Source organism: Thunnus maccoyii, chromosome 21, assembly GCF_910596095.1.
Source record: "Thunnus maccoyii chromosome 21, fThuMac1.1, whole genome shotgun sequence".
In the NCBI taxonomy this organism is placed as follows: Eukaryota; Metazoa; Chordata; class Actinopteri; order Scombriformes; family Scombridae; genus Thunnus; species Thunnus maccoyii.
Window position 1 is genome coordinate 11,427,974 of NC_056553.1, and position 11,831 is coordinate 11,439,804.

An 11,831-nucleotide genomic window follows, 5' to 3' on the forward strand; every position below is an offset into this window, starting at 1 on the left:
AGTGCCCATGCAAAAACAACACAGACATGGGGTGAACATGAACCCAAAACAGAAAAGGCCGGGGACAGAAGAGAATACCTTCTGTCTGTGTGCTAACCAGCACAGGGCCGCAGCAAGAATTTCAGAAATACTGAGGTCACGAATCCAAATCCCCCCAGTGCCACAAAAGAAGAAGAAATGTCTGACAAGGCACCAGAAAACCTGCAATTTTTCTCACATGACATTTATTCATGTTCAGATATATTTCCTGTGAATAATATTTCACACACACATAAATCCTACTTGAAAGAATCGTCCACACTACCAACAATATAATTCTGGTGGGGAAGTACAAAAAGATTAAATTAACAATATTAAATTAATTTAGAACGATGGGATAATTTATGTTGACTTCACAAATATCAGACTTAAAAAGCACAAAAGCACAGCATGTGTTATTTGTCTCTACTTGCAGAATATGACTCTTCAGATCATTAAAATCTCAAAATTCCCTGGAAAAATACAGAGGACATGACAGAGGACAGAGGACTATCTTCAATAGTAGCTACAGTGCTGAAACAGAAAATAAAATAACAACAAAAGGACATTGCTTGTTTTGGCATCACCCTCATGTGCTGGACTATTGTTGCTTGCTTTCTTCTGCTCTAAGAGGAATCTTGCATTAAGTCATTATGGCTGCAATGCAACCCGGGCCTATCAAATATCTCTATTATATTCCATAGACCAGGGCAAACGAAGTGGCAAATAAATTGGGTTTCCATTTCTCTCAAAGCTTGGCCGTCAGCCTGTGATGACTTTCACAGCATTCTCAAGATCTCCATCATTTCAGCTCGTACGTGCCATAGTTTCACTACACAATGTGTCAGCGACAGCCAGAGAGCCGTCACACAAGGCCTTATTCTTTGGCACTTAATTGTTCTGAGAGTCGCTGTACCTGTGTGTGTGTGGATGTGTGAGTGTTTCTGGAGTGTTTTGTTGCTTTGGCCGCATGAATGCAAATATATAAGGGAGAGACAAACAGACAGGGAAATTTTAATGGCTCCCTTTCCAGAAAATCAGAGAGCCAGCGCTATATTTGGACAGCGTGAGATGGAGACAGCCTAGGGGTCTTGGTGTTTTGGGCCATCGATGCACTGCAGTGTGATTCTAATCAAAGTGACGAGGGCGCCGGGGTCGGCGTGGACGAGCGCAGCATGGCATGGGAAAATAATGTCAGTCGGAATGACAGCTGCACCATAATCTACAGCTCCTCTTTAACACTCACTCAGATCAACTGCTTATTGGTTTAAATAATTCATTACTAGATGTGAACATTAACATTGTCGCTGTCTCTGCATCACAGCTTGCCTTGTGACATCCTACTTGACTGCTCTTGAAGAACACAGATTGTATTGTGGTTCCACTTAGGGGGAAAGGTGCAATGAATTCAAAGCAGTTACATCTATGGAAAGGGCACAGTGACTTTGTTGCTGCATATAGACTTGGTTATTAATCCTATATCATCCATCACTGTGCAACACGTAGACAAGGACGATACTAAATGGGTTGACATATCTTGGAGGTCCAAAGTGTAGTAAAAACGGGATGTTGAATCTTATTTTTAGGTGTATAGCTTTCACTCCACATACATTCTAATTAACAGTTTCATTACACCTGACAGTATCATGTGTACAACAGAAAAAGAGGCACAGAGAGGTGTGAAAGAACAGCATGAGCCAGGTTTGACCTTTTTAAGCACATTATCTGATATCTTAACTGATCATGTTGTGCGATACTGCAGAAGACTGCATACATCTTCAGTATCAAATCAAAACCCAGAAACTGTGGAAATGAAAAATATACAGTTGCTTGAACAGTCTTAACACGTCATGTGTCTTTGATATTTTTTTTGACTTGTTGTTTTCTTTAAGTCATTTGTATGTGTTTACCTCGGGCAGATCCCTGTGATGTGACTATAACATATTCACTGTGAGCAAGTGCCAAACAGCTTTCAGCTTTTTCGCTCGTGTTGTAAAGCAATAAAGTGTGACTCTTGTAAAGAGGGGTAGAAATATGCTACAGCAATCAGAGGTTTATATGTCTATAAAAACCAAAAGTGTTAAAAATCAATGCTGCCACTAGAAAGGATGAGAGTTACGGTAGGACTTTCTTTATTAGGCCAACTACCTGGGTCAGTGGCTGACATAATGGCACCAAACAGGAGGCAATCAGTGAGGAGGAAGTCTCCATCTGCTGCTTGGCCCAACAGCACCATCAGTCTGGTGAAGCCGTAGACACAGGCCCTGGGATTGAGGACAAACAAGACAGAGGGACATACAGTGAGGTCATCAGGGAGCGCCAGCCAGAGTAGGCCTATCAGTTATCCCTCTAACCACAGCAGGGCTTCCCCCAGAGTAGTCTGGGTAATGGGGCCAGACGCTACCAGCAGGTGAGTTGACCGGTTTCCAGGCAGCGGCTGCTTAGCACAGGTGGACACACAACACTTGCAACTACACTGAGTAGCATTAAATTTAACCACATTTATGTGAGTGTGTGTGTCAGAATTTACACGTCCCTCCCCCAAATCACACACACACACATCAACACACAAATGACAAATACTCTTGTTAGACAGCACATCTTAGCATCTATCCATCTTCAACCCTGGCATCCTTTTATGACAGTATCATAAGCACTCAGACCTAATAAATTAATGTGTGTGGATGTGGATGTGTGCATGCGTGCGTGTGTGTGTGTGTGTGTGTGTGTGTGTGTGTGTGTGTGTGTGTGTGCGTGCCTTGTGCCTTGCCCACACAATCACCAGAAACACTAAATGCCACGAGGAGTGTATGTGAAGGGCAAACTGTCATAAATAAAATAGAAGCAGTATTTTTATCAGCACTGGGACCTGACAATAGAACAAATCTAAACCCTAACTGTCCCAGAATGCACCACTGTATGCTCTCTCTTATAAAAAAATACCGTACACTATAAATACTCAGCATTCAATACTGCAGTTCAGCTCCTGACTGGTAACTGAGGTGTGTTAAGCACTACACCTGTAACTGTGAAGCATCCCATAATAATGAGTATGCCAGAGTGTCCTCCGGGGAACCTTTCTGTCCATTGGCATACCTCTGTTACCATGGTGACAGCACACGACCTGTCCCTGAGGCCAGGATTTTAAAGTACTGCCCTCAGGTTGAGCAACTAAGCTGTCTTATACATGTATCTTTAAGGGAGATTTGAAGTTATGCTAATGATGTGAAGTGTGAGTGTGTGCAGTGTGAGTGTGTGTGTGTGTGTGTGTGTGTGTGTGTGTGTGTGTGTGTATGAGACAGAGAGAGACGGTCTGTGAGAAACAGGCAGACGCAGACAGAGAATGAAAGAAAGTGAATGTACTTTGTCAAGTGAGTCAATAAGGTTCCTGGACTCCCATGACGCTCTCTTTTCCCCACAGGATATGGCAGACTCACTAACAAGCAACACGATTGGTTAGAGTCAAAGAATTAGCACATGACCCAACAAGTCAAAGCCTGCCCTGCTTCCCAGGGGACCTGCGGGGGTTAGACAAAGGGCACTCCTGGGGAAGGACTAACGGATGGATGAAAGATGGAAGGAAAGGAACTAAGAACAACATCTTTAATGGTGGGACGGGTTCTAGCAGGTTGGAAAAGCCCATCAGCTATAGCTGTAATACTGCATTGAGAAGACATGGACTTTTATCATATATAAAAACCCAACAAATCTCTTGACAATAAAATGATTATGTCTTGAGTAAACAATAAGCGCAATAAGTAACTGTTAAATCCAGGAACATTACATTGAATATATTACTGTGGGTTAAAATACTTTTAGTGAGAACTTTGTATCTCCAAAATGTCAAAATCAAGGACTACTCAATTCTTCCTGATCACAGAGGATCCAAGAGTTACAACAGGAGAACAACAAAACTGGAGTTACATGGTTTTCACAGTTTCTGTGTGTGCAGTAAATGAGTGCATCAGTAACATAAAGCTAGTGGTTTACAAAGGTCTGCATTTCCCTCAAAGTCTGAGAGTGCCATCTAGCGTTCTAAGGCCAGAACAGTAGTGCTACAGATAATAGCTGTGTCCCAGTTTTACACTAATTTTAATCAGGTTTTGAATGGGAGTGTGTTAACACTGGAAAAGTGACACCTACTTAATACTGCTTGATTTTTGAGTGTCCTATATAGACAAACATGACGATTACTTAGACTTGTCATAATGGGAGAAGCACATGATAACTTAATGATTGTATATACCAGCTCATTGTCATAGCTTACTGGGATACTTGAAGCAGGGCAACAATTAATGTGATTATTTACACCTGTGCTTTTCTTACTATGACAAAAGGTCTATACTGTATTACAATGCAATGCACCAAGCAAATAGAGAAGCTACTCACACCTGCAGAAGATTTGAGTTAATTGCAGATGTGATGACTCAGCTCTAGAATTACATCTTTGGAAAAAATGCTTTGTTTTCTCTTTCTGAAGTGCACATATTTCATAATTTCTTGTCAGTAAATTACATTGATTTTATGTACTAATTATATGTACTAATTATAAATTGCATAACACAGTGGTAAAAATAACATTTTCTATTGACTGAAAACATGTTAATTTAAAATGAGCAAGCAACTGTAATTCATCATGTGCATATTTGATAATAAAGAACAGAGAATTATAAAAATACTGTTACATTTTCTACCACTACTACTGATGATTATAACACCTTGCATACATGAAATACAGCTCAATGATTTTCATCATGTGAAAAGTGTCAGTCATCAATTTTCTATTTTTTTCAGTTCCTACTTTCTCATATTTCTTAATCATGAATACCATCATATATAACTTGACTTTTGATTTCTTAATCTGTGTGAACAAACAAACAAACAAACAATACTTACCCTATGATCATAAAGGTGATTATGGTACCAAAAAAAGCAAATGTGAGAACAGATCCCAGATTGTCAATGAATCGTTTCTAGAATAGCAATTAAAAGGAACTCTGATTAGTAACAACCACAGAACAAGTCACACATTCACTTAATATTCATGCAACAAACGAGGCAGCACGTTTTCAAACTGATCTATCACCCATATAAAAAAGAAAAGTCCTTTGATGATGTCTCCCCCCCCCCCCCCCCCCCTACTTTAAGGCATGTCAGGACAGCAGTCTCACCTGATTAAGGGTGTAAGCTCCATGGAAGATGATGGGTGGCAGGAACAGATTGAAAAGGACCTGGGGATCAAAGGTCTCCTGTAAAAGACAGAGCTGTTGTGTTGGTGACTGACAGGGTTCTGTGGGGAGCTCCGTTTACTGAACGTGACTGACTGACAGACACATATTACACACACACATCGTTGACTTTAGCAGCTCTGTTTTGGCAGACAGCAGCCAGTTCCTTTTTCCTCTTTAAATCCCAAAGTCCCAATAGTCACAGGTACCACGACAACCATACCTGTCCTTGATATAAAAAACACTTCATGTTGTTAATAGAAGAAATGGGAAAATGTGACACTCCAGGCATATATGTCAGTGTTTAGGCTTATGTTTTTGGATTGTTCCCAGCCATGAACATTGAAGTTGGAAGCACTGTAGGTACAAGCCATTTGCTATTTACCACTTAGCTACCAAAAAGTAGGCTCCCACCTATCTAGATATAAAAATCATCACTTGACACTTAAAAAACACAAACATTAACCATTTAAAATGCTACCTTATAATAAAGAAATGCTACAAATTCTTCTCAACAACAAACTTTGAACCCTCAGCATTGCTACCAGATGGTGCATTACATCACCCAAGAGCCCTCAGGTGCCTATAATATAATTACTGTATAGTGCATTAGCATTCTGTCCAAGTGCCCTGACTCAGACTTCCACAGCTGATTAAAGATAAGCATAACACAGAATGAGCAGTCTAACTGGTTGTGACAGTCGTCACCGGCCTCCATTAGAAAGGGAATGAGCAAATACCATTACTATAGCCATACGTGTCCAGACGACATATGGGTTAACATCAAATGAAATCTAAGCTGCTAATCACAGCAACTTACATTACCTTCAACACAAACAGTAACCAGAGTGCAAGGGATTTTTGAACATGCTGTGCACATTCTCTGTCTGTTTCTCATCCTAGCCAATGTGATGCAACGAAATCTGCTCAGAAAGGTAGCCTTTCATGTCCTTCATCCTTGAATCCTTTTCATGTCTATTGTGGGTACATGCTGAGGATCAAACGGCAGCGATATTCAATTCAGATCAAAAATAATGCTACTTTTTCCTGATTCCTACACCACACTAGGTCTCTTGACAATGCTAAAAATTAAATTCCAATTCAATTAAATTTAAGTTCAAAGGGTGAGATGTGGCGATGCGTGCTGAAATAGGGCTTTGGTCACAGACCTTTGAGAATGGCCTAGATTTTGCTGAAGGGAAAAAAAAACAGACAAAGGGTTGAAGCGGCCTGAGTAGCATGAATATTTGGCTGAATTAAAATAAGCCTGCCTCTGCAAATGTCCTATTTTCTGGACACATTGCATTTTGGTGAACATTTACTTTTGTATATCTGTGTATTTGTAATTGCAATATGTGGAAGATTTCATTTCTTTTTTAATTATCATTTCTAATGCTGGAAAGCCCCCTATAGAGTTTGGAGAGTCACCATGCTTTCTCCATAATTCACACTTGAAATGGTTGCTGGAGCTACAAATTGCTCATATCTTTCTCCCACTATCACCCGGCTCAATATAAATTACTTTTTTTGCGGCTGCAATTACCCACACAGTAAGTATATCTTATAGTTTTTCATATGCACGGCCTGTGCATGACAAATACTAAACTGCATAACAGAGACTAATACATACACTGCAATCAATAAATAATGCATATGTTCATGGTTTTATTCTAAGGGTCACCTGCACCACAGACGAGGATGGAGGTGTGTTGTATACACTAATTGACTCTTAAGCTGAGCAGCACTAAATTTAATCAGACCACAAACTTTAATGCCTTACTCCCCAGTGGCACATAATGGACTCAGTAATGCAATGAAACCCTTATCTCTCCCTGCTAGGTTCCCCTATGTATCAGGCTTAATGGCGTGAAGGCTACACAGAATGGTCTGACCAATGTAATGGCCTTTGTGGTAGCCTCTGCTGGTTTGCTAATGAGACCCCAGCATTCAAAGGGGCCATAGAGTGCAAGCCATTAGTGAAGAGTTACACTTGGCTTGGACGATGCGGAGTTCATGGTTCACTACTCCCTTTCTCTCTGGTTGAAATATCGCTATGAGATTAAGAAATACATTTTCATACACTAATTCTGTATCCTTTCATGCTCGCTGGCCATCGTATGGTTGAATCCTTGGCTCATTGGCTCGTTTCTTTGATATGACAAATCTCTTTGATAGCAAGAAAGAGAGCCAGAAAACAGAAATAACACTAATAACAACCAAAGGCCCATGTCAAGGCTTAGGCTCTTCTACTTAGAAGTTATATTAGAGTCACTGACTAATTCCTTTCCAGTGAATAATTGCTGTGAGACGTTAGCAGCACTTTGGCTGAAGGTCCAGCGAAACATTATTTTGCTGGCGAAAAAATATGAAAAAAATATGAACATAATGTACTTCTTTTTATTTAGTTTAAATGAGCCATTCAGTATTTCAAAAACATAAAACTTCATCTCAGTAACTCAGTAAAAGTAACTCAAGCCCTTAAGAATATCAGTGCAGTCTTCACAACATTAAAATACCAATGAAAGTGGTAATGTAAGGTGTAACACATAATGGTTTCAATTCAATTTTTCCTACAGGAACAGAATGGTGTTAAATCTCTTAACTGCAAAAAGTGAATTATATCTCTACAATTATTCTGACAAAACCTCAGTTTGAGTCGACAGTGGTAATAAAAGAAATGGACTGGATTAGTCATAATTTTACTTTCCATGTCAGCAGCAAGTGAAAAACCAGTTCCAGAACAAGTTCCCAACCACATAAAATACAATAAATATTTACTTGGCGAGACAAACCTCATAAACACACTTAACATTGCACTAACAATGACCAAACAATGGCCACTTCAGTAATGAACAAATGTTTATAAGGGAGGTTTCAAATAAAAATAAATAAATAAACAAAATAAAGCCTGCGTGTGTTAGTGCTATTTGTGCAAGAGTTTTTGCTTGCCTAACAATAGCCTAAGATCTGCCCTAATGCTGGTAACCTAGTTGAAAGGTTCACTCAAATTAGGCTCCAGAACGCTCAAAATCACCCTCAATCAGAAAAGCAAAAGACAGCAAAGAAGTGTCAAAAAGGCCTAGACAGTACAGAGTTTCTGGCTGACAATATCTGATAAAAATGAGGAAGGATCAGAATGACCTGGGTGTGCAATTCCCCACATCTCTTAAGCCCCAGAGAAAGTGTGTCATTGCACCCTGATTGGCCAAGAGGGGAATGACCCCCTGCTGCTCTCAATTACTATTTAGGAGCCAGTCCCCACACCTTGCTCAACAGGTGATCAATCAACTCAGAGGGATTTCCATATTCAGCTACAATGAATTTGGAAAAAGGGAAATGACAGTCCAAAGTCCAAAGAATGGGTGACTGCTACAATTATTTATAGAATCATAGCTCCCACCACTTAATAACACGTGGCACATAGTCACATCCATTACTGTATCACAGACTGTGACGTGGCTATCGCTATCTAAGAGATAACCAAACTATCTCACATCTCTCCTGCAGTGCAGAGCACTATCAGTTGCAAGAATACTGCTTTACGGGAATTCAGCAGGTAAACACACAGCTAGGAAAATGTCCTGAGGGGAACCCAAATTTCAAGAAAAAATGAATTGAGTTTTCTAATTGTATTCACACAATTCAAGTTATTGACAGGAAAACACATCTAACAAAATGTCTTGTTAGCATAAAGCCTTTTGTGTCCATTGATCAGACCCTTTGTGTTGTTTTATCTGCTCTGACAGTCTATGTATATACTGTAGTCTCTACAGTTTATTGCTTTTCTGTGTTTAGTTGTCTTCTAATTTCCCCCTTGTCCGCACAGCGCACCTGAAAATGTAATCTCTCCTATCTGTTCCTTAATAAAACCTTAATACAGGTTAAATTGCTCTCTTGCCCTCTTTCTCTCTGTACCACTCTCTTGCTTGCTTCCCTGACAACAAACAGTCCAAGCAAGTAATTCAGAGGAAAACCAATAACTAAGGAACATTAGGGGAGAATGGTTGATGTAAATACCAAACATACACAAGGGACAAAATGTGATCAAAGAGAAGGCTATGAAGAAAAAGAAAAAAAACCTACAGCACAGGAAAAGAAAGAAAACATCCTGTATGATGCAGTTTGTTTTCAGATGTTCCCACTGCAATATTGATTAAACAGGTTTCTTAGGCAAACATTTTATTAAGACAGATTGCTTCCCTTTTCACATATTTTGTTACAACCTGCAGCCCTTATCCAAATGAAAGATTCACCTATGAAGCATATATTTGCAGTGCAGGTCAACTGAAATTGCCATAGTTACCGTACGAGGGGTCGAGACAGGTGGGCATCTTTGGTTGATTTGCCCAACATGTCTGTAACAGTGTGTATGTGATGTGATGTTGACCGTCAGGATGTGAGGAGTGCTGTTCAGGCCCACACAGCTGCACACACTCTCCATATTCTCCATATTCTCTTCCCGGTCAAACAAGAGGAATCTCACCATTAATCCCAGAAGCATACCTGTAGATGTTACAGAATGGGGAAAGAAAAGCTAAAACATTGGGGAAACTGCATAAATTCTTATATGTGTTAAGAGAATTTTCAGGCTGGTGAGCTCTTAAGGTTGTGTTAATTATTGTTGATCATCATAGTGGCATAGTAGTGATTTATATATTTTTTATAAAGCATAATAATGTGACTTGGCACTCTAAAACATACCTAATAAAGCCAATAATTCAACAAAGTGTGACCAAAATAAATCTGTTAGTTGGTATAGCCCTATGTCGGTTACGGAAGTCTTGCTGACTAATGGCTTCCATCCTCTACAATGAAAATAGGGTACTTACCATAAAACATTCCACCTCCAGTTTCATTTATCAGTATATATTTGAACTGTTTCAACTTCCACACGGTGAAAATAGTAATAAGCATCAAGCAAATTGCAGCGAGTAAAGCTACACTCTCTGGTGTGTTTTTCACGGTGCCCGTCATCTTTCATGCCTGAGCTAGGTGAAACTTTTCGGAAATAACTTCTTTTTTTTTTAAACTTGTGGTTGAGTTCACCAGCAGCAGTAACATCCGCATCAGCAGCCCTCGAGAGGCACATTGCTGCCTTTACTGCTCCCTGGAAATCTTAATCCTTATTTCACAGGTGCGAAATTTGCCTCATTTATAAAACAACAAAATCGAGTACAAATTGTCTTGGTGAGTATAAATTTACTTTATAAATCAAGAGATGAACAGCTGTTTTTACTTCAGTACCAATACAGCAATTGTGTATGAGGCATGCTAGTGTAAAATGCCTGAGCAGTGAAACATAGGCTACGTAAAAGGATAAATACTGGGCACAGAGTAATTTCAGTTGTGTCAGAATTGCAATTTATAGCCTGTTAGTCATGTAAAAACAGGATAGATCACATCTACCTTCAACTATTGACACTGCCTATGCCGTTATATCTTTGCTAAGCTTTCAAACAGCTCCAGTATTACTGAAAGGACTTTGAATGCAGCACAGCTTGGGTGTCAGCTTCTCACTTTCCATTAGATGGCAGTGAACGCAAACTAATGCACGAGGAGCTGGAACCCCTTTTGATTGGCCGGAAAATTGACTCTCCCCTCTGACTGTCCCATAGGTCCCAGACTCTAAGTGAATCAGTCATGGCCCTTAATTAGTCGTACATTAATTAATTAATTAGGCTAGTCGTTTGATTGTAATGGCTTGTTTTGATCTTTGCTTTACTTCGATGGTTTTAGTATCTATAAGAATCATTTAATATTAGAAATAAATGAAAATGCAAGCACATGTGAACATGTATGGGTGTACTGTATGTAGGTAATGAGTCTATCAGTGTTTCCACCAGGCAGCAAAATCTGGACAGGGTTTAATCAGGCCTATTGATCTTATTGCGAATGCAGTCAATAGTATCGACATAGAAAGAAAAGGCAATGTTTGAGGGGATGTTTTTGATTAACTATTATCTTGGCAATGTCTTGGTCGCACAAATTATTTTTGCAGGATGGTTCCTTCATAATTAGAAATTTCATTTACCAATTTTGACCCACATGCATTCATGATAATGCTTTATTCTCAAAGCAAAGAAGTCCAGTATAATCTCACTGGGTCTATGACACCTTGTGAAGCATCTCTTAATATGTGCAGTATTGCATTGCCATTAAAATATAGTTTCTTTTAATTACCATTTTCAATTTGAATCACACTATCACATATTCACAACGCTACAATACCCACTGTACCTAAAAATTATACATATTTATTTCAGCCAAAATACAAATATGCAATACATTTTACTTATTACTGTATATCTGAACAGGCTGTATATACTGTGCTTAACCAACGACTACATGTATAGGCTATAAATCAACATGTCACTTTTTTTACTATTTAATATTTATCTCAGCACTCCTTGCACTCTTTACTTCTTTGCACTATTTGTATCCTGTACCAAGGTTTCACCTGTATTTAGTCATTCTCTGTGTGTATTTCTGGAAACGATTGTGTTGTTATTTTGTGTAAGTGCATTGAGAGCCACTAAATCAGTCAGACTCCTTGTTTGGTAACATACTTGGCCGATAAAGATTATT

The 11,831-nt window shown here is 39.3% G+C and overlaps 1 protein-coding gene across 2 annotated transcripts in view; it reads right to left on the minus strand.

Moving 5' to 3' along the window:
* LOC121887829 (sodium/hydrogen exchanger 9-like) overlaps positions 1-10,739 on the minus strand; it is a 57,958-nt gene extending 47,219 nt beyond the window's left edge. The window contains exons 1-5 of one of the 2 annotated variants that reach the window (XR_006093070.1): positions 10,076-10,739; positions 9,550-9,749; positions 5,190-5,267; positions 4,915-4,991; positions 2,167-2,282 (exon numbers count right to left, since the gene is read on the minus strand). Coding sequence is in view for 1 of the 2 variants with exons in the window: in XM_042398872.1 (XP_042254806.1) it covers positions 2,167-2,282; positions 4,915-4,991; positions 5,190-5,267; positions 9,550-9,749; positions 10,076-10,220 (616 nt within the window). In the remaining variant the exon portion in view is untranslated. The remainder of the gene's footprint in view (positions 1-2,166; positions 2,283-4,914; positions 4,992-5,189; positions 5,268-9,549; positions 9,750-10,075) is intronic. The other variant, XM_042398872.1, reaches the window with a different exon arrangement.
* Between the last annotated feature and the right edge of the window lie 1,092 nt (positions 10,740-11,831).